The 21,158-nt window shown below is 39.0% G+C and overlaps 1 protein-coding gene across 6 annotated transcripts; it reads left to right on the forward strand.

Annotated features, from left to right (window-relative positions):
* Positions 1–111: 111 nt before the first annotated feature.
* On the forward strand, positions 112–21,139 carry CCP110 (centriolar coiled-coil protein 110). 6 transcript variants are annotated; one of them, XM_069810060.1, is made up of 16 exons: positions 112–758; positions 1,478–1,758; positions 3,055–3,211; positions 4,576–4,704; positions 6,147–7,791; positions 8,746–8,870; positions 9,015–9,198; positions 9,878–10,008; positions 10,385–10,501; positions 10,768–10,869; positions 11,143–11,259; positions 11,759–11,838; positions 12,428–12,490; positions 13,424–13,483; positions 14,050–14,132; positions 18,802–21,139. In XM_069810060.1, the coding sequence occupies exons 3-16, from the start codon at positions 3,065–3,067 to the stop codon at positions 18,852–18,854; spliced, it is 3,036 nt and encodes a 1,011-aa protein (XP_069666161.1). In that variant the 5' UTR covers positions 112–758; positions 1,478–1,758; positions 3,055–3,064; the 3' UTR covers positions 18,855–21,139. The 6 variants fall into 6 exon arrangements, with proteins under 6 accessions (XP_069666161.1, XP_069666162.1, XP_069666163.1 ...); XM_069810061.1 differs by having other exon boundaries at positions 158–214; XM_069810062.1 differs by lacking the exons at positions 112–758; positions 1,478–1,758 and adding an exon at positions 1,923–2,041.
* The last annotated feature ends 19 nt before the right edge of the window (positions 21,140–21,158 follow it).

Consider the following 21,158-nt stretch of genomic DNA (forward strand, 5'->3'; position numbering starts at 1 on the left):
CCAATCGGCGCCCAGGGCCAGCCAGCCCTCCGCCCGCCAGCAACCAATCGGCGCCCGCCGCTCGCCCGCCCTCAACTAACCAGCGCGCGGCGGCTGTTACCGCCAGCCAATCCCCGCCTGGCACCGCCCGCCGGCAGGCGCCGAGGGGCGGGGTGGAGGCAGCGCGGGGCCGAGGCCGAGGCCGGCAGGTCCTGGGGCTGAGGAACCCCCTCGGGTAAAGGTCGGAGGAGCCCTGCGAGAAAATACGGATTATTCCGGATAAAAACCGGCGCGGACAAAAATAAATGGTGTTAATTGAAGGAAAGGTACCGCTGCCCAGACTGTCGCGTGTGTCTGGAGAGCGTCGGGGGTTCTATCCAGCTATGCCACCTAATTCGAAATATTAGTTATTTTCCAGTTAATGATCGTGTTTCTCTGTACAATGTTACCTGCCGTATACGTTATGTAGCTAACGCTCTGTGTGAGGTGGGTAACTATCGGCTCGTGCCTCCTCACAAACCCAGCCCCGGAGTAGGCGGCCCCGGTGCTGTGAGGGGCGCGGGGGTCCCGGGGGTCACCCGAGGGACCGCGGCTCCCGCCCGCCTGAGGAGAGGCTCCTGCTGGAGCGGGAAGTTCGCTTTTACCGCTGTGCGTGACAGAAGTGTAAACAACGGGAAAGAATCCACAGGAAAGAGCAACGAGACAGGGAAATGGGAGAAGGCTGAAGAAACTGGGCTTGTTCAGTCTGGAGATAGAACAGCAAAGCAGAGGAAACAGCGGTTTGTATTAACAAAAATGAGGATTTTTATTTTGTGTGTGTGTGTCTGTGTTCTCAGTGGGAAGGATGGGAAGAAACTGACTTTGCAGGGAGGCTCTCTTGCCAGCCAGAGGTGGAACAGGCAGCAGGCAATCTTCTAAGCCCAGTTTAATTTTTTCTTTTAATAGCTGAGGTAAATATTTTTCACATATTGTCCTAGCTGGTTCTGAGCATCTCAAATATCCTTTTCTGTCTATGGTTTTGTGCATCTGCCAGATGTACCTAAAGAAAAATCAGACATATATATGCAGACACAAATACGGAATGGCTAATTATATGTCTTACATATTTAAAAATCTTTTGATAAACAAGAGCATTTGCTAAGATTAAAGGTGTAGATTTAAAAAAAACCCTCAATAATGTTTAACATATTGAAGAGATTTAGCAGGTGAAGGAGTCGTTTTTTGAAACAAGAACGACAGCCTTAACATCTCTAAATGCTCACCGGGAACTAGATGTTTCCATAAATTTAAATTAATTTGCCTGGGCCAAGTGCTGGCAAACAAGCATGTGTTTTCCGCCTGACCTGCCTTGTTGGTGAGTATTACCTGCTCCTTCGGCCGGCTGGACCAGCAGCTGCCTGCCGCCCCGGTGGGAGGGATAGGATGTCTGCGGTGACACCATGATGCTGTGTCCAGAGAGCGCATTAACAAGTTCTCATGTTTATCTTTCTCGTCACAGCGCATTCAATGAAACCAATACCTGCTGGCGGCACATTTGTGGTCCTGACTATAGAAGGACTGCACAGCCATATGATATTTAACGTGATAGAGCAGAACAGGCTTCACTCGTGCTAACAGGGGAACTTGTCTTGGAGACCTGCGGGTGGAAGTCGCTGGAAATCAAGAGGACCAGGGCGGCCCCCAGTCCCACCTCGTACCTCTGAAAATTGGAGCTACGTTTGCCTGGGAGCTCGCCCCAAACCGACAGATTTGTCCCGCGGGGCTCGGCTGCGTGAAGGGGTTTGTAGATGGAGCTCGCGACCTTTCCTAGACCAAATCAAGAGGGGTTTTTTTCCCTAAATTTTCGGCCCAAGAGAAGACAGCGCCCCGCCCGTGTCCCCCGCGGCCCGCCCCGAGGAGGGAGGAGCGGGAGCGGGGCCGCAGTGCGCGCTGGGGCTTGTAGTGCCGCGGCGGGGAAGCGGGGCCGGGGCGGGCCGGTTGCCGGGAGGCGGTTGCCGGGAGGCGGCTGCCGGGAGGCGGCGGCGGGGCAGCGCCGCGCAGGCCGCCCGCCCGGGCTGCGCGGGTGAGGGGAGCGAGCGGGCCGCGCCGCGCCGGGGCTCCGAGCCCCGCGCAGGTACCGAGTGGTTCGCCGAGGGCCTCGGGGCGGGCCGTGCCCCGCGGTGGCGGGGGGCGACGACACGGCGGCGGCGGCGGGCGCGCTGCCGCCGGGCGGGGAGGGCCGCGGCGCCCGGGCCCGGCCCCGCCGGAGCCACCCGCCGCCCGGAGGCGGGCGTGGGGCAGGGCAGCCGAGGGGAGAGGCGAGGCGAGGCGAAGCTGCCGCCCGGGCCGGGGAGCAGGGGTCCTCCCGGGCGGCCCGGGGAGGGCTCGGTGCGCCGGGAGCGGGCGGGAGGAAGGCGGAGACGGGCCGAAGGGGTGTGCGAGGGGAACAAAAGCGTTGGCGGGCCTCGGCCGGTGTGCTTGGCTCTGCTTTCGCTCCGGTGGGGGTGGGCAGTGAGAGACGCGTAGGGTCTCTTAAGGAAACAAGGCTGTAACGTCTTTTTCGGGTGGAAGCATTGGCGGCTGTTGACCCAGGGATGTGTCGAGGAGGAGGCTCAGGGGAGGGAGACGGCTTCCTCTCAGGCCCCTGAATATAAAGGCTGGTCTTGCTTTAATACCAGCTTAATTGTTTTTGCAATATTCACGACTGGCTGCAATTTTATTTATTGGGTTTTTTTACAGTTGATAGCATCTATCTGATAGTCGTGGGAGACCTTAAAGGTTTAATCTATGACGGAAATTGTTAAGGTTATCTGTAGTGTGTGTAGTTTTGTAAATCCTGATTATATCAATGTTTGCTTGCTTCTCGGTGTACCTGTCATCATCTTTTTTTGCTCATATATGCAGATTCTATTTTTATATGGGAAAAAAAGAAAAGCTTTGCAGCATTTGTTAATGGTAGGAAGACGAGAAACATAACTGAGTTTTCTAATGTTTAACTTGTTTCCCGGAATATAGTGATACAGAATTAGTTGTGATGTTGTTTTCCCTTCATGGTCTCGGAAGTACATGGAAGGGTAATGTTATTACTCTTTGCAGCTTAGTTAACATGAAGATGGAGGACTATGAAATATTCTGTAAGAAGCATCTTTCCAGAATCCAAGAAGAGGCAATAAAAAGAGAAACCTCTGTCACTGTTCAGCACAGAAATATCTCCCTCATTCAATTCCATGGCGTTCCTGTGCTTTCCCCTCTGGTAAGGCCTTTTTTTTTCCTTCTTTTTCTTTTCTTTTCTTCCCTGGTGTGCTAACTGTGCTATTGGCACTAGCTTTGATGTCCACATGTCATGATTCTGCTGAAGGTACAGCTCTGTGTCAGGTATCATCTGGCCTGCTGCTTAGTGTATTCTAAGCATTCTTAGCCTTAATTTTACAAAGTGAAGGGGTAAAATGTATTTTTTTTTCACACCGACTACATTGGCTTTAATTTCTTGAACTTCTTGTCTTCACAAGGGGAGTAAAAATGCTTGTGGTATTAAAAAGATGAATGTTATTGCTGGGTTTAACTTCATGTAAAATCATGTTGACATTCCAAATATTGAACGTGTGAGTTCATTTAAAAGTGTCAAAAAAAAAAAAGTGCACATAGGAAATACTGAGATAGTTAAGCTTTTAAGTAAATTTTTTTTGCATGTGTTTGCAGCTTCCTCTAATGTATTTCACAGGCTCATCAATTATGTTAAGTCATTCTGTGCTTAATGCAGACAGAGCCAAGCAGAAGACTGTTGGTAGTTTGTGCAATAATGCAGCTGACTTCCTTGTTTCAGCAAGGGGCAGTATGAACGGAGACACTTTCTAACAACGATGTCCAAAAATCATGATACAGATATACATTGGAGACTAAATGATACATTGTAATATTTTTCATTTACAAATGGGTGGATATTTTGTTTCGTAGAAGAAATGCATAATTTGACTTGAGACTATTTAATTTTGTAGAACTTTGTGAAACCAATTTTTGTAGATGTAGCTTTGTAGACCTAGTTTTGACTTTTATCCAAACGACATATTCTAAAGTAGTAACTTGGAAGATTTTCAGATTCTGATTGTCAAAAGGATCCAGAAGACTGCTTGCATACATTTCTGCCTTGTTGTGAAATTCGCCTATGGTTCAAGAGGGCAAGTGCAAGCTAGTTCTTCATAGAGCTTAATAGTTTGAGTACGGGTAGGAAGATTGGTCACAGGGGGCTCTACAGGATGCCCAAACCTCCCATCTCCATAGGGGCCTGAGGAAGACTTGCCCTGCAGTCTGAGTCCTGTGTCATTTGAAGTTGGTACTGTAGCATGTAATGTTCATGCAGTTTTTTTCTAAATGACCTTTTACATTCATGTTTATTTGCATGTGTGCCTAGAAGGCATTTTGTGCACCTTCCATTAAAAGAAAAGTATAAATGGTTAAAAAGAAGCTGGCATTTAAAATGTGCGGAAAGTCTCAACTTAGGTGATTGTTGTTCTTCTATTGTTTTGTTCTGTTGTTTTTCTTTCTAATTTACTTCTGTAATTCCATACTGAAATCTGCATTTAGCGATATAAACCATGTTTCTTACACTCTTTTTTGCAGCTTAACCTTGAAAAGAAAAAGGAAATACAGCAATATAAACAGAAAGCACTGGACCTAGAGACCTGGAGACAGAACTCCCGGAAAAGAGCTTTATTGAATCGTGTTCAGGAGATTCTAGAAAATGTTCAGGTAGTGTTAGTCCAAAGCTGCCTTATAGCTTTACAGAAAACCTCTGCTTATGTTTAAAGTGCTGGGGTTTAAGTATTCATCAATATAAACATGAAATTAATAGCAGGTAACTCTCTAGAACCAGCACTTGCTAGTGTTTCATGCTATGTGACCTGATAATTGATTATTTATTGATAGTATCTACATTCGTTGTAATGCATGGGACTTGCTTTTCACTGCTTGTTTTTGGTATATGCAAAAGACAGACCTCACCAGGTGGGTGACTGTTGCTTTTGTAACAGCGTTTGAAACAACTAGATTGTAAAAACAAATGAACAATACCCCCAGTGGTAGAGCAACTGGTTTGCTTTATTTGCAAGCTTATAGTTTAGTCAGAAAATGATCTATATTCAACCTTATGCTTACAGAATTAAAATTACCTTTGCAACAACTTGTGTTCTGTTGTGAGCTTTATAATTTTACTGCAAATATTTTGTTTTCTTTGCTGCTTCAATGGTGTATTTAGTAGAGGTTTAAATGGAAAAGACTATTAAATACATCTAATCAAGCAGTATTATTTGTCTTTGAAACAATTGCAATACAGTCTTTAAATTAACCTGTTGCTTCAACAAGTACAGTTAACACTGAATTTGTTGAGTTACTAAGGTGGCAAACAAAACTTACTAGTTTGCACTGTTTACTGGAGTGTACGTGGCAACAGTCATCTGGCTTGGGATTTGAAGACCAGACCAGGAACATAGGTTCAATACAAAAATAAGTTAGCTTTTTTATTTTTTCAAAGGTGTCCCCTTGATAATTGAGTTGCAACACACAGGATAACCTATAGGATAATTGTAGTGTGAAAATCCTTTTAAACAAATGCTCACTAGAAGTAGCATGTAATTCTTGCTTAAATGAAGTTGGTTTTCCAAGTGCTTGACAAATGAAAACTTGTATTTAATTGTCTCCGGATTAATAAAAAAATGAACAAATTATTTTATAGTTCCACTATTTTTATTAGGAATTATGTTGATTTGTTCTTAGTTGTCTATAGATTAGTCTATTTTTCATGCTGAAATTTTGCAATTACTTTTCTTATTTAATGTCAACATTTTTTAATATTTTAAGAGGAATCTTGCAAGATAATTTGAAGCCATAATATTATTTGAATTTATCCAAATTACCTTATGAAGAAAAGAGCATCTTTGCATTCAGATACTTGGTATGAGTAAAATTCTGAGTGGACCATTATTTAAATTTATATTTTAATTCCAATAATCTCCTTCCCATTGCAAAGAGCTCTGTATTGTAGGAAATTGGTAACAGTCAAACTGAAAATTTTTATTGGTTTTAAGGTGGTAGCATTCTTTTTTTTTAAAGTCAGGTGAAGCTTGCAGAAACCTGAGAATCTGAGATTTCATTGAAAATACATGAATTTTTTTTTTCTCAATTTTTATTTGCAGATCAGGAGAAGACCTAGCGTGAGTGATGTGAACGCACAGGAGGCTGAGAATAATTGCCCTGATTCAGATTCAAAAGCTTCGGCTGACTTCACAGCTCTATCAGATGTCAATGTGGCGTGTTCTCCTGAAAGGCATGGTTCCACAGAGCTTGAAAAGACACCAGAACTTAAGCCATCAGATACTACTGGGCAGATGACATCCACTGTGACAGAAGTAGTTAAAGCAGCAGAAGAAAATGTTTTTTCAAAGCGAAGCGAGAATTGCATCACAAAAGACATACCTTGTCCAAGGGCTGCATCTCCTGACAACATGCATAGTAAGCTTGCGTCACATGCTTTGCAAAAGAAAGAGGGAGTAGGAGGGTTGCCATCAGATGAGGAAGTCCAAGATCCATACGTAATGAGTCTTCAGAACCTGATGAAAAAATCTAGGGAGTACATAGAGAAAGAGCAAACCAAACGTAGCTCAAAAAGTAATTCAAAGAGGAGTATGAGTGAAAGTCATTCAGATAAAGAAAATGATGGTGTTAAAACAACTGACCCTGTGAAAGAAAGAGGAAAGCTTACCGGCAGAAGTTGCACCACTCCGACACTTGATAAACCCAGTCTTAATAAATCAAATACCCTTCTCCAAGGTGCCTCTACTCATACAAATAACACAAGTATGTCTGCTTTATCCAGTTTTTCTAAAGTGGACATACCTATGAGAGTTGGAACACCCCCATTGGTGGATTCGGATTCAGATGAAGAATTTAAAAAGAATTCTATGTTTGATCGTGACAGTAGCATTGTCAGGAGCCTCACGGGCTCTTACGCCAAATTGCCAAGCCCAGAGCCAAGCATGAGCCCTAAAATGCACCGAAGGCGCCCAAGACCTTTATCAATGGGACACATCGTTATAAATAACCCTGTGAATGCTTACGAGTTAAGTCCTAAAGGCAAGGGTAGAGCGATGGATTTAATCATGCAAGATATTGCAGATAAAAATAATGTATCTGAATCAGTGCCAAAGTTCATGGTGGACTTCACTATGGTTTGCCCTGGCAGAGTTCCCAGTGTCAACAGGAATTCTTCAGGCCCTTGTGATGGGTTGGGGGTGGGCAAACCGAATCGCCATTCCTTTGGGCACTTGGAAAGCAAAGGAACGTTGTTGGCTGCAGTGGAAGGACAGGTAGTGATGGACAGCAGAGGGCCATATAAGGTAGAGACTAGTACTAGTACTGTAGCTCCAAAATTGAATGACCCATTTGCCATCAGTCAGTCTACAGTAGCACAGAAGCTCCTACCTGTGAATGAAACCAAACCATCTAGTTTGCTAGAAAATACTAAATGTAATTCTCCAGTAGAACTCAATAAATCTTACGATGTAGAAAACCCGTCCCCGCTACTAATGCAGAGCAAGAATGTGCGACAGCAGATGGACACTCCAAGTGTTTCCCCAGCAAGCGAGCAGTTTCTAGAAAATAGTTTTGAAAAGGTAAAACGTAGACTTGATTTGGACACCGACAACTGCCAAAAAGAAAATGGTCCCTGTGTTCTAACAGTTGGAATGGAAGAACAAGAGAAGCAGTGGTTGCAAGAACAGAAATACCCTGTGGCATCAGTTTACATTACCAAGAATGCAGCCCCTGATAGTATGGCAAAAGGTAAAAGATTTCCTGTATTTGAGGGTTTTTCTTAAACTTACTTCTCAGTTTATAAATCTCTTAGAAAAAAACACAATGATCGTTAGTCACTGGTGTTTCTAAGTATGTATATATATCAAAAGGCTAAAATTTTATTGAGTGTAAATTATCTTTTTTTCAGTAACCTCATTATTTAATTTTTAATTAATGACAAATTCTGAAATTCAACTTGCTACTTGAGCCATTTTTAACTGCTACAGAATGGAGTAATTGCTGTCTTAGAAGTCACTTGGAGTCACAAGTCTTATAACAGTTATTTGTAACAAATATGCGATTAAACAATTTATGAGGAAACATCAGCTAAAACATTGTGTATCAGTTCTGTGAATTCCGTATTTATTCTCAAGGGTATCATTTGACAGCACAAATATTAATTTCCCATTTGAATGTAGAAACTGGAATTTAGTTTTACTAAGAAAATTATGTTTTATTCCATGAGGTCTAAATAAGACTACTGAAAGAAAAGATAGCCTATATAAATTAAAAGAAAATACCTTTTAATGGGTTGCAAATCACTATGTTGGTATTGTCTTCGAATTCAAGACTGTGTTACATCTGTATGTGTCTACCAAGTCAAGCTGAAGTGGCATAAATAATTCTAATTCACTCAAGCAAGTGTAGGTATACTATTCTTAGAGCTAGATTTTTTGTGTTCTTATTTTAATACTGGCTCAGTTGGTGTTACTGCTGTTCTATTCACATGCTTATCCCACAAATATGAACATGCCTATATTTTGAAGGACTGTAGTAACTGATGAGGTTCTTTGCAATACATAATGGAAACCTGATGTCAAAGATAATGTTGTACTTTTTTAACTGATGATGCAAATTACTCCTGTTAAATGCATGTATGTCTGTGGCAAAGATCATGTAGAAATTATTTAATACTTGATTCTTTGTAATGTATCTTCTCAGAAGATATTTTAAAAACTAAAATGTTGGCCTTTGAAGAAATGAGGAAGAGACTTGAAGAACAGCATGCACAACAGCTGTCGATTCTGATAGCTGAACAAGAGAGAGAACAGGAGAAACTGCAGAAGGTAAGGTAAAAAGAGGAAAAATTCTAAGCAAAGGGCATGTGTGTTGTATTGCAGTTTGTCTGGAAGCAGTTGGTTTTAAAATGTATATCCTATTGTTTTGCAGAGTTAGAAAAGTAGTCTTACAGCTGATTCTTTCTTTTGTAGGAACTGGAAGAGCAGGAGAGAAAGTTGAAAGGAAAGAAGGTTGCTACAACGGAAATAGAAATTTCTAAAGTGAATATTAACAGTAGGATGGAGTTGGAGTGGAGGAAAAAAAGCGAAAGTGGCTTGCTGGAAAGTGTGCAGTCTCAGCTGGAGACAGTCCATAATGCAAACTCCACCAGCATTGGTAAAACTGAGAGGGTAGAATATAGATTAAATGTGATACATTTTGCTCTACAGTACTTGACTGGACCAGCTGCCCCATTGTATTGATAAATGCAGTATTCCTGTCCTCGGGCACTTGTTGGTCAGGATATGCAGACAGCTGTTGCCTTCAGCTGTTGACAACATATATAAAACAAATTCTGTGTTGCATCTTTGTCTAGCTGGCATTTAGCACAGTTTCAGCTATCCTTGTACTATTCCATGTATTGCATTTGTTATAGAATTGTTGTAGGGCATATTTGAGGAAAACAAGCTAAGAGTAAACTCATTTGATCAAGGATGAGGATGTGGATTTGCATCATGTCACAGAAGGTTCATCCTCATACGTAGCTGCACAGCAGCGGGCCAGGTGTTCTTGTTTGTGCAGGAGGATTAGAGGGGCTACACCAAGGAGTCTCAACTGCAAGGAAGTACAGCTGATGGAACACTTCTCACCTGTTCCAGAACATTATGAAATGTTTTGGTTTGTCTTCTGTTTGGCAAGTTTTGCTAGGAAGTGAATCGGAAATATTCAGATTGCTTCTTGGCTCTTATCGACCTCGTAAACAAAGCTGCTGTCTCTGAGCTGAGTGTATGCACACACATGGTCATTACTTTATGGAAGAGTATGTGTTGAACTGTACATTCTGCTTTGCACACAGGTTTTACTACACCTAACACCTTTGCTTCAACAAGTGAAACTTCATTCTTTCTCTGGGGACCATCAGGTAGTGGAGTTATAAAAACCTCAGTATCTAGGCCAAGTAACAGGATCAAAACTAGGTGGACTCAGGTAAGGAAAAAAAAAGATTTATTTATAGCTTAAAAAGCCCTCTAGTTTTTGTAAGACACTGTTAACTTGATAATAGCTGTGCAGTAATAAATCTCACAGAAAAGTTTAGTATCCCTTCCTATATTGACTTCGATTACACGAGAGAACTGTATAGGATATTTTTCTAGTTGTTCATATATGCCAAATAATTCTATAACAATATATTGCTTCTGCTAAGTTAGTATTATGGTGGATACTTCTGGCCTAGCCAAAACCTTTATCAACAGCTTGTTTCTTACCTGAAAACTTATGTCACATGATTGATGTTATTTGAGCAATAATTCGTAAGTCTTGCTTTTTTTATCGAATGCTTAGAAAACGCTTCTTTCCTTTTAAGGTTTTCAGTCCAGAGATACAAATGAAGTTCGATAAGATCACTGCTGTGGCAAAGGGTTTTCTCACTCGTAGACTCCTGCAGACAGAAAAACTGAAACATCTTAAGCAAACTGTAAAAGTAAGATTAGCATTTTTATATTATGCAGCTTGTCCTCCTGTTTGTTTTTGTTCCTATCTTCAATTGACAGGTGAAATCATGCATTTTCTGCTTTCAGAAGAATTTGGGAATGTCTGTCACGTGAACATGTTTGAGTGTTGCGTTGCTTAGAGTCATAAGGTCCAAGTCAAACAAAGAATATATGTCCTATGCGTACAGTTTGTAATGATTGCTTTCTTGTGAAGGATTATGCTTGGTGCTTAATCTTATTTTTCTGCCTTACCCAGGATACTATGGAGTTCATAAAAAATTTTCAGTCTGAAGCCCCATTAAAGAGAGGAAGTGTTTCAGCACAAGATGCATCCCTTCATGAAAGAGTAATGGCTCAGGTGACACAATTTAAACCTTTTTTTTTTTTTTTCCTAGCTATTCTGCTTTTGTGCTATAAATACCTAAAATCTTCACAGTGACTTTGTTTAAAGTACAAATTCTAAATTATGGCTGTGAAGAGAAGATTCCATTTTTGTACTGACACATTAAGAGAGATTTCAAAATTATCTTTTCAAGTGCTTTGTTTAGATTGAAAGTGAGAAGAGCTTGATGATCAAAAGCGTGGGAATGTTGACTGAATATTTCATTAAAATTTTAATTATTCTTTGCAGCTGCGAGCTGCTCTGTATGACATCCATGACATCTTTTTTGCAATGGAGGCATCGGAAAGAATGAATATTCTGCGTCATGATCGTGAAGTTCGTAAAGAGAAGATGCTCAGGCAAATGGTGTGTTATATTCAAGATAATGTAAACTGTTTTAAGACTTTAAGTACTGAATCATTTTGCTTTTAAGAGGTTATTCCTCACCCAGTAAAAAGTTTTTTAAATCTGAACTGTTGTTTAATTATGCTTCTCTAGGTAACTTCAAATAAAAAAAAAAGGGGTCAGTGCAGTAGCAGATTATTATGTTGAAACTTTTAATGTGTAGATGTATAAAAATTACAATGAAAAACACGGTGAAAGTAATAACAAAAAGTCCATAGCAAGAATTTGTTATGGCACACAAACTTTTTAAATCTGGTAATATAAGGAAGATCTGTTAATTTTAAAAAAGAAAAAAAACCCTTTAATTTAGCCTGAATGTGAACTTAGTACTGAAAACACTGTTGGTTTTGTTGTTTGGGGTTTTTTTTAATTTTATTTCTTTGAATACAGGCAGGTCAGATCAGGTTAAGCTCAAAGAGAGCAGTAACTAGAGTTATTGTCGGTTCTTTTGCTTTTTTAGGATAAAGTAAAGAGCCCAAGAGAGAGAGCAACACTTTCAACAGCTACGCAGAAATCTCTGGACAGGAAAAAGTACATGAAGTACGTGCGGTCCTCTGTTTGTGGTGGTGGGGTGCAAGAGGATGAGTAGGAGGCTTTGGAAATAGTGAAAAAGAAGTTTTTGGAGTAAGAGGTTCTTTGCAAACTAATGTTTCTCCTAGCAAGAATGAATAAAAAACAGTCTTTGGGTGTGTGGTGTCTTAGTAATAGTAGTTCGCTTTTGCTTTTAAGGGACTTCTTGTTTGAATGGGGGAAGAATGTTTGTTCTAAGTTGTGCATTTATGCTGTATTCCGGTGGTGAGCACTTAGTTTATGGTTGATTCTGTAAATTGTAAAAAGTGCTCTAAGTTATTTTATCAGTCTTTCTAAGGTGCCTAGCAATAGAGATACTTGATAGAGTATCTCTGGCAAAGTTTGGGGGGGGATGGTAGCAGGCATTATCCTGCAACACAGTGGACTGAACAGTTGCGTTACACTTGCTCATGAGTAAACAGTGATAATCTGTAGTACTGCTCTGGCAGTATTACATGTAGATGAAGATCTTGTTGTAGGTATTCTCTTACTGTTTCTGCTTAAGACCTAGATGATGGCTTTATAATTTAAATATGTTTCAATACTTCTATTTCTCTAGGGCTTCAGAAATGGGAATGCCAAGTAAAAAAATAATCATAAAACAAAAAACTCCTGAAAGCCGGTGAGTGAAGATTACTTGTATTAGGATGCTTTTAACGAACTGTCTTATAATGACAGATTCTTTGATCTGTGTTGCTGGTTTTGCATCAGTCAGCTCAATTCCTGTCACTATTATGATGGACAGTAATGAAATCTGATTTAGCATGGTCTGAGAAAGGGGTTTATTAGCTCATTAGAAGTCAGAAAAGATTTATTTTCTTCAGAGTCAGTTCTGAAATGTTATCTTCAGAAATTTTTTATTTATGGCTTTAAATCTCTGTGCTCAAGCTCAAGGTTTTTCACTGAGATACGCTATTAGTATCTCTTAAACTTCAGTTTGACACTCCTACTTTTCTTAATACCCTTTACTTTGTAATGTAATCATTGATAGGTTTATCGTTAGGAAGCTGTCAGGAGTGGCTTTCTGTTGTGAGGAAAAGTTCTTGCTTCTAGATTGTGTGATTGTTTGCTTAGATCACAGAATTACAGTGTTCAGTACTTGCTCTTCAGCCCCTCTCTTATGAGGCCTATTTGCACCTTTTTCTAGTATAAAAAGTCAGATACCTGGCATCCTTTAAAGACAATTTTTATGCCATGCTTAGCCAAAAGCTCTGAAGACGTGCTGTCTACTAATACAGTTCAGTCTTCAATGACAAGTTGAAGTGATTCAGTCCTTTTTTCCTGCATGTTCTTATCAATGACTAGGAACCCAAGGCACTGCTGAGGGAGTTTTACCTGTGTGCTTTGTTTCTTTGTTTTAAATAGCGGAAGTAGTAATCCTATTCTGGAATTTTAATTCCTGCCACTTTTGCCTACATGTCATCTGCATTACAGAACCTGTTAGCATTTCTGAAATTTGTTATGTGAAACATGATGCATAATTCAGTATTCCTTGTGAGTTGTTTTTTTTCTAAAAGAAGGGGAAAATTACTAATAAAAGTTTGTGTTTTAACAGCGTACTTCAACCAAATCAAGGACAGAATGCCCCGGTTCATAGACTGCTTTGCAGACAAGGGTAAGGGCACAACATGTTTAAATCCTAAAGATGAAAGTAAATGCAAAATGCAAGAGCACAGTGATTTCTGAATAATATTTACACATACTGCTGCAACTGTTGTTCAAAGTAAAAATAATTACTTTTCACAGTATTTTGAGAGAGCGATGAAGCTTTGTTTTACCTTATACTGCAAGAAAATATTTAGTGTTCTCATCCTCTTGTGTATTGTCTCCATTTACACTGTTCCAACATTTGTATTTGTAACATTCATTCCATGAAGCTTTGCTTCCACTTAATGAAATATATAATTTTTATATGTAGACTGTAATGCCACAGTATCTGAACTGAATCAGTTTCTTGAATAGAGTTTTAAAAATCTGTTCATGGGGAGATGTTCTCCTATGTAATGTGTCTACATAAGCCATAATAATGTCAATAGGAATTGACATACTTAGGAGGCGGTTCTGTGGGACACTGTAAAAATGTTTTTGTGCCAAACACAGTTTGATAGTGTCTTTATATTTTTGGATACAGCCTTTCAACTTTGTTGCAAGTGACTTATTAACTCTTTTATATTTAATTAGAACCCCTAAGACCTCAATGAAGGGGGTTGAGCAAAATAGAAAGAAGGCCTCAGAGAGCAGAGTGTCTAACAAGGCTGTTTCAGGTGTGTAGAAAATTGGTGCTTGGATCTTATAGTAAATAAGTTACTAGTATCTAGAAAAAGTAACTGGGCGATATATTGTTTTCCTTTTCTTGTGCGCCTGCTTTGCTATGTGTTAAAGCTAACCTATCTTCAAACAAACATGTGCTGGTAACTTAACCATCAACTTTCAAGTTCTATAAACATAGTATATAGAATATACTGCACAGCTCATTTGCTTTCGCTCACGAGATGCACAATCATAAAAAAATTTGCCAGATATATTCACTGTAACTGTTTGAGAAGCTAATAGTAGTCAAAATAGACTTGGATTAGAATCTTAATGTCATTTGATTCTTAGTTCTGTACGCATGTGTAACTTGTCTTCAACATGAAGCCTATTGAAAGGACTGGAAGGACAGTTTCAGACTTATCAGTGGGCGTTCAGTCATCATACAGTCCTAAAATACTGTATATTACTGTACCATCCTACAGAATGTTTGAGTCTTAATGACTCAATTTTAAAAGTGGGGTATTCCTGTACTTACATACAGGGATTACTGATTGGTTACCTTTTATTAAAAAGGTTTGACAACAGTGCCAAACCTCTCAGTTTTCAGCCTGTTAGGCATGAAGGGAATAAAACACTATGAAACATCTTACACAATTACCGTTTTTTTTAATGGGATTTTAAATTTCTTAAGTGACAAGCCTTAATTTATCAAAAGGTAAAGTGATTTATAGATTTTAAAACTGTTTAAGATCTTAATTACACTTTGTTCTTAAAGGAGAGTTCCACGAGTCAAGTATAAAAATTGGGCATTTTTGGGCTTAATAAGGCAAATTTGTAATGTAATAGGATTTCAACTGTTTTCCACAGTGATCTGAATTACCTTTATGTATTAAGTATCAAACCTTTCCTATAAGGGAAAATCATACTTATGACTGCCCTGGAGCAATGCTGGCAGAGAGTTTCTGTGCGTTTTAGTGTAGTGTGTACACTGTTTAAATGTGATATTTTCCCAGAGTATTTGGTCTTTTCATAGTACTTTGTGAAGCCAAGAGAAGTGGCCATAGAAGGACGTATAGTAAGAAATTATGCATACACTTCTGTAGCATTTCAGTTTGAAGAAGGAAAAAAAAAAAAGGAGAAAATAAAAAAAGCAAATTATGAGATTACAACCAAGGTTTGTTCATTTATTTTTCTGTTGCAAATGCTCCTGGCAGTGCTGTCACCACTAAAGTAGAGCAAGGCAGTTCTGTTGCACACAGTGACAATACAGAAAAATTAGCAAAGGTAGTAAATAATCTCTCTGAAATATGAAGAAGAAAATAAAGTAAGCAATATAATTTTAGCAACCAGAGGTAGCCATTAAGGCAAGTTTTCATCTGCAAGTTTGCAAAAATGTGTCTGGTATTAACTAAGTAAATGAGAGTGCTGAAGAACAGGGACAACAAAACAATCAAGACCTCTACAAGTTACAGTATGACAAAGGTTGTAAAAGAATAGTAGTGTAAGGGTGGTATCAGTGTCAAGTTTAGTAGCGATTTGAGATTTGGATGCCATCCCCAATCTCGTATAATTCATTCTCAGCTCAGCTCAGCTCATAATGATCTACAGTGGTTTTTTACATTTGCGTCTGGCATCAGACATCCAATTAAAGCATTCTTTCTTAATCTTCTGTGTTGGTAGCATGTGCTGCTCTGCTAAGTAAGTCCCTGAGTTTATCTTAGTCATAATTATCTAAGTCGTGACAGTTGATACTTGGCAATGAAAAGCATCCTTTGGGATATATCTCTAAACTTCTCTTTGCCTTTCCTTACTGCTATTTGTTGAATATCTGGAAAGCCATTTAATACCTTCTATAGTGGCCTTCTTGGAACTTAAAGCAGATACGGCTAATCAGTTATATGCTCCCTAGTTCTTGTTGCACAACATAAACTCATTTAGTGTTTGGACGTGTCATGTTCCCATGGTGTAATACCAATACTTCCATGTGCTCCTTTATAAATAGGTTAGACTACTTGTACTAAATGAATAGAAATGCTTTCTGAAATTATTAGATGGGGAACACATTGCATAAAAGAAATAATCTGCATGATTTTGCAATAACAAAACTTAAGTTGAATACATTTAAATAGAACACAGTTTTCTTTATATATGAATAAAATGTGAATAGGGAAAGGCTTGGCAGTATGTTGAATGGGTTTTTTTTGTTAATAATTTGTTTTTAAATATGGGGGGTTTTTTGAAGTACTAAAAGTGTCTTTTTCAAGAGAGATCCAGGAAAGTCATCTGTAGTGAGGCAGTAAGTTCTGTCTGGGAAGGACCATAGACAGAGAAACTATAATCTCAAGTCAATTTGAAAAGAAAGTGTAAAAAGCCAAACAAATGCATATATTTCTCTTATTTTAGTAGAAGTTGTGCATGTCAGAAAAGACAGACTGGTAGCAGTGGCTTGTTCTAGGCAATACAGAGATTTATTTATATCTGCAACTGTACCAGTCTGCTGTACTCCTAACCTGTAATACTTTGATTTAATTTCTTGTCTTCATTCATCCCTGACTCCCAGTTAAATTGTGCTTATTAGAGGGGCGAAAGGGAAGGAGGGTTAGTAGAATACAGCTATTATAAATACATTCAAATTAGACATGAGACAAACCCTCAGAAGAAAACAATAATGTACTCATCCAACTTTCCTTTTACTTTCTTTTCTTTTTCCATTCTTCTAATTGTTGTTTTAAATTCTGTCTGCAAAGTGCTTCATAGCTTTAATACCTCTCTGACTGATTGTTGTCATTTTCTGGCAAGAAGTCATTTTGTTTAGGAATCAACTGGTGATCGTAAATTTAGTTTTTGTTGTTTCGTACTCCTTCAATCCAAAGTTCTGTTCTAAAGAGAAAAGTACAAACTGATAAATCCATAAAGAGTCTTATCTGATGGGGTTTTTTTATTATTATTATTATTATTATTATTATTATTCTTTTAAATAGGACCAAGGTAGTAAGACAATAGCCTACAAGCTGTGCCAGGCAAGGCATTTAATGTGGTCTGATTGTATTAGAAACAAGGTGCTTGAGATCAGGCTGCTGCTACAACTAGGCATATTCATCTCCTTTGTTTCTGGCCAGTCTGAGTAAGTGTTGTGGAAAAGAAATGTGGGGCGTGAGGCACACTGAGTATATTTGGGTGGCAGCAGCACTTGGCCAAGCGTGGTCTTTCCCACATGCCTGTCCAGCCTGAGCAGGGCGCAGCTGGCCCGTGTGACACGGTGTGTGCTGTGAAGTGTGCCAGCATTCAAGGCAGCACTTCAGGAAGGCGTCAGACTTGCTGTGTGTGAGTAGCAGGTCAATTGTGTGACACAGGAGAGAGGCCTCGTGTAATTGCTCCCCCTGGCACTGAGAAAGGTTGGGTGATAATTGTGTTCAGAAGGACTGTAACTCTTTTTAATAAAATTTGGCTTCTTCAAACCTAGTGCTGGGTTTTTTACACTTCCCTATACTGTCCTATTCCGTATGTGAGATTTTTATATAACTTGTGCACTTGAGGAGAATTAAGAGGTTGTGTTAAATCACTCATAAAGCATCATGCCTGTCAGCCTGGTTGTTTGTCCTACAAGATCACAGGTGAGCTGAAGAGTACAGCACTGGAGAGTGCTGAGCCAGCGAGAATGCCTTTTTGTATAGTGGGAAACAGTGTTCAGATGGGAGGGATCCTGCTGTGGTAAGGTCTCTGTGGGCATTTCCAAAGCTGCTTTGCACTGTGCTGAACGTAGCCCTTGGACACCTGTAAGTAACTGCTGCAACTCCGACAAAGAGTAACTGAAGAGCCTAAAAAGGACTGGCACTTTATCTGTCACGTTCATTTAATTGCTTGCCGATTATTTCTCTTCCATGGCTGTCTTCCATTTCCACTGCTCTGCACCATGTGGTAAATGTTTGCTCACATTGCTGGACACTCTTGGTAACTGCCTGAACCTAACGAATGCTGAGTTGTGCTACTTTTAGCAGCCTGCAGTGCTAAATCCTTATTACTGGAAGATACATGTGCTATGCATAGTATACTATGGTTTTCTAAATATACATGGAGAGATGCTTTTATTTGTTATTATTTTTATACTTGAGCAGCTTTCCTTTTACAAGGGCTCTGCCTGATGACCTTAATAATACTGCACTTTTAATTCTGCTTGTGTATATTGACATATGGAAACCTGCAGCTGTCTCTTCGTTTATTAATGTGGCAGCTGGGGAAAAGGAAAGAGTTATCTTAAATACTTGTATTATATTTTTTTAATTATTAAATTCTTCTAATTGATAGTTTGTTTGAAAGTAGTACATGGCAGAGTACCACTTATCAGTCATTTAATCTCTGTCTTGTTGATGTGACAGACTTATCTTTTAAAAACCTGGGAATTGTAGTTGTGGATGTTTTAGAGAAGCAGAAAAGAAGGTGGAATAGTTACTGAGGAAGGAAATACTATAAAATGTCATTACTTTCCAAACCTATAGGTACTTTTTGTAAGGTGTTTTGGGTGTAACATGAAAACTGTAATTTTAAAAGTAGCCAGTGAATATATAATATTGCTTAAAAAAAATTGTCCTAAACTTTTTCAGCTATTTTTGTTGGATAATCCTGTTACAAAAAACAGTACTAATAATTGTAAAATGGTAATGTTTTTACTTCATTTTTTAGGAGCATATGCAGGAAGAACCCAAAGAAAGAAGCCAAATGTTGTGACAATTTAAGAAGACAACACTCACTGGGATAAAATGGCTGTTTTTTAATTATGGCATTCTCAGCACTGATTCAAATATTGCGTCTTCTATACGTATATGTATATTTAGAAATGATAAACATACTTTGCCATTTCCAGACAATGACACATTAAAACAGTCATACTGAAGTAATAAAGGGCTGTGAAGCTCTAATACTTGTGGAAAAATTGCATGTTAAAATTTATTATATATTCATACTACTGTGTACAAGTAAGATTCATAATCTTGTTTATTTAAAGACCACCACAGGGCAACATTAAGTTAATTTGTGACTTTTTCACACTCTCTAATTCTTGTGTCTGACATACGCTTTTTGCATTACTTAAAATTGCAATTTCTGTGTATGCTTGCCACCATAAATCATGTGTATATATTTTTAGTTTCATACCATAAAGTTAAAGCAGTTAAGCAAGAAAAAAAAAATTCAAACAAAACTGAGCTCTTACATCAGTGAATTTGTCGGCAGCCTTTTTGAATGTACTTTCTGTATGAATGAGATTACCTCAATTTAAATATTAATGGCCTAGAAGTTTTACATTTCTGCCGAGTTGGACAGACATGAATCCAGATTAACTGCTGGGCAGACAGACTATACCGAAATTGCGCATTTATATATGTGGTGGATCAAACACTGTGCTGAAAGAGTCCTTTATTTTTTCCTTGCTGCCTCCTGCATTTTTTAATGGGAACAACTTTTGGCAAAGATGAAGAGAATTGTATGTTCTACAAAAATTTCAGAAGGCAAGATTTTAATTGTTTTACCATTTCAGACTTGCAAGTGATCGTCCATAATAATAATTAAGATATCTTATGTTTTGTTGATGACAGTTGCAATTTTTCTAAGCAGTTTCTCTTCTACCAGGATCTAAGAGGCCCTTGTACCAAAATCATGATTTCAGGGGAGGAAAGGGTAAATCCCTACCAAATCCCAGCAAACACACTCTTACATTTATGAAAATCTAACATTAAAAGATCATGCTCATATTTTGTCTTGGTCTTCATATTGGTGGATGTTATGCTTCAACTTGAGGGGAGCAGAAGTCTGTAAACTTCCATCTTTTAATTATCTTGAGACATGATGTTAACATTCAAAGTCCAACAGAGAAAAGTTTGGCTTTCTTAAGTCTTTGCAGCGCTTACTGTTCTGCTCTGTAACAGTAGTAGTAGAGAACTGACTACCAGAATGTGAAAAGAGTAATATTTTGTTGCTTTCCCAGTATCCATACAATGCAACACCCTGATTTTGGAGGCTTTGTAACATGTTGACAGGGATGGAAGAGAAAAAAGACTGAGCAGAAATTTCATTGTGTTAAATAGCATGAAAGAGGAACGTTAATGGTGGGATGAGGAGAGTATCTTCATGGGCAGTGATGAGGGAATTGGCTTGCTTGCAGCACTAGTTTTGGCTTTTATCTATCACCAAGTCTGTCCTCTTCAGCTAGTGACGTTGTTCAAATGTTTTATACCATGCAGTAAGTTACCCAAATTACATACTTAGAAAATGACAAAAATGCTGCCTGAACACCTTGAGGAATGATACTGCTCGGTGGCTCTTTACAGAGGTGTTTATTTGAAAGCTTGGGGGGGGGGGGGGGGCCTCCCCTAATGGTGTAAATTTAAGGGTTTACACCAGTGGAGGACCTGCCTCCTCCATCCAAATGCTATGGATCTTTACAATTGCAGACAGAATACTGAAAATGCCTGAGGCAAGCTTCCTGCTCACCCAGTAGGCATCAAAGCTCTGTTTTGGTTCCCAACTTTCCTTAGGAGTGGAAAACATCCTAAGAGGGGAAAAATTTACAATGGCAAGAGTAACCTGTGTCACTGGTGACAAGATGTGCTGTTGATAATGCTAAAGGTTGATGTTTTTAAAGGAAGTTTTATGTGCTGTATTTATTATTAGCATAGGCAATATGTTGATGTAAAAATAGGTTTAGTTTAAGTGTTAGTAAAACTGCTTACCTCCTGTTCAGGTTTCACATCTAAACCTCTTTTACTTTAAGCATGCCTCCAATATGTGTAATAAAACATTGTAGCACAAGGTTTTTTTAACTTTCATGAGGCCTTTCTCTCGACAAGTGCCAGAATTTGGTTTTGTACTTGATGTTTTTTATTTATACATATTTATCTTTTTATTTTGTGTGGAATTGTATTACCATTATAAAAGTGTATTTATTTTTGTACTTTATTTCATGTTCACCGGTCTTGCTTTTTACTTAAAACATGCTGCACAATAAACTTGAAAAAGAACTGCACTGCTTTTCTTTTTCTGGG

Source organism: Haliaeetus albicilla, chromosome 22, assembly GCF_947461875.1.
Source record: "Haliaeetus albicilla chromosome 22, bHalAlb1.1, whole genome shotgun sequence".
In the NCBI taxonomy this organism is placed as follows: Eukaryota; Metazoa; Chordata; class Aves; order Accipitriformes; family Accipitridae; genus Haliaeetus; species Haliaeetus albicilla.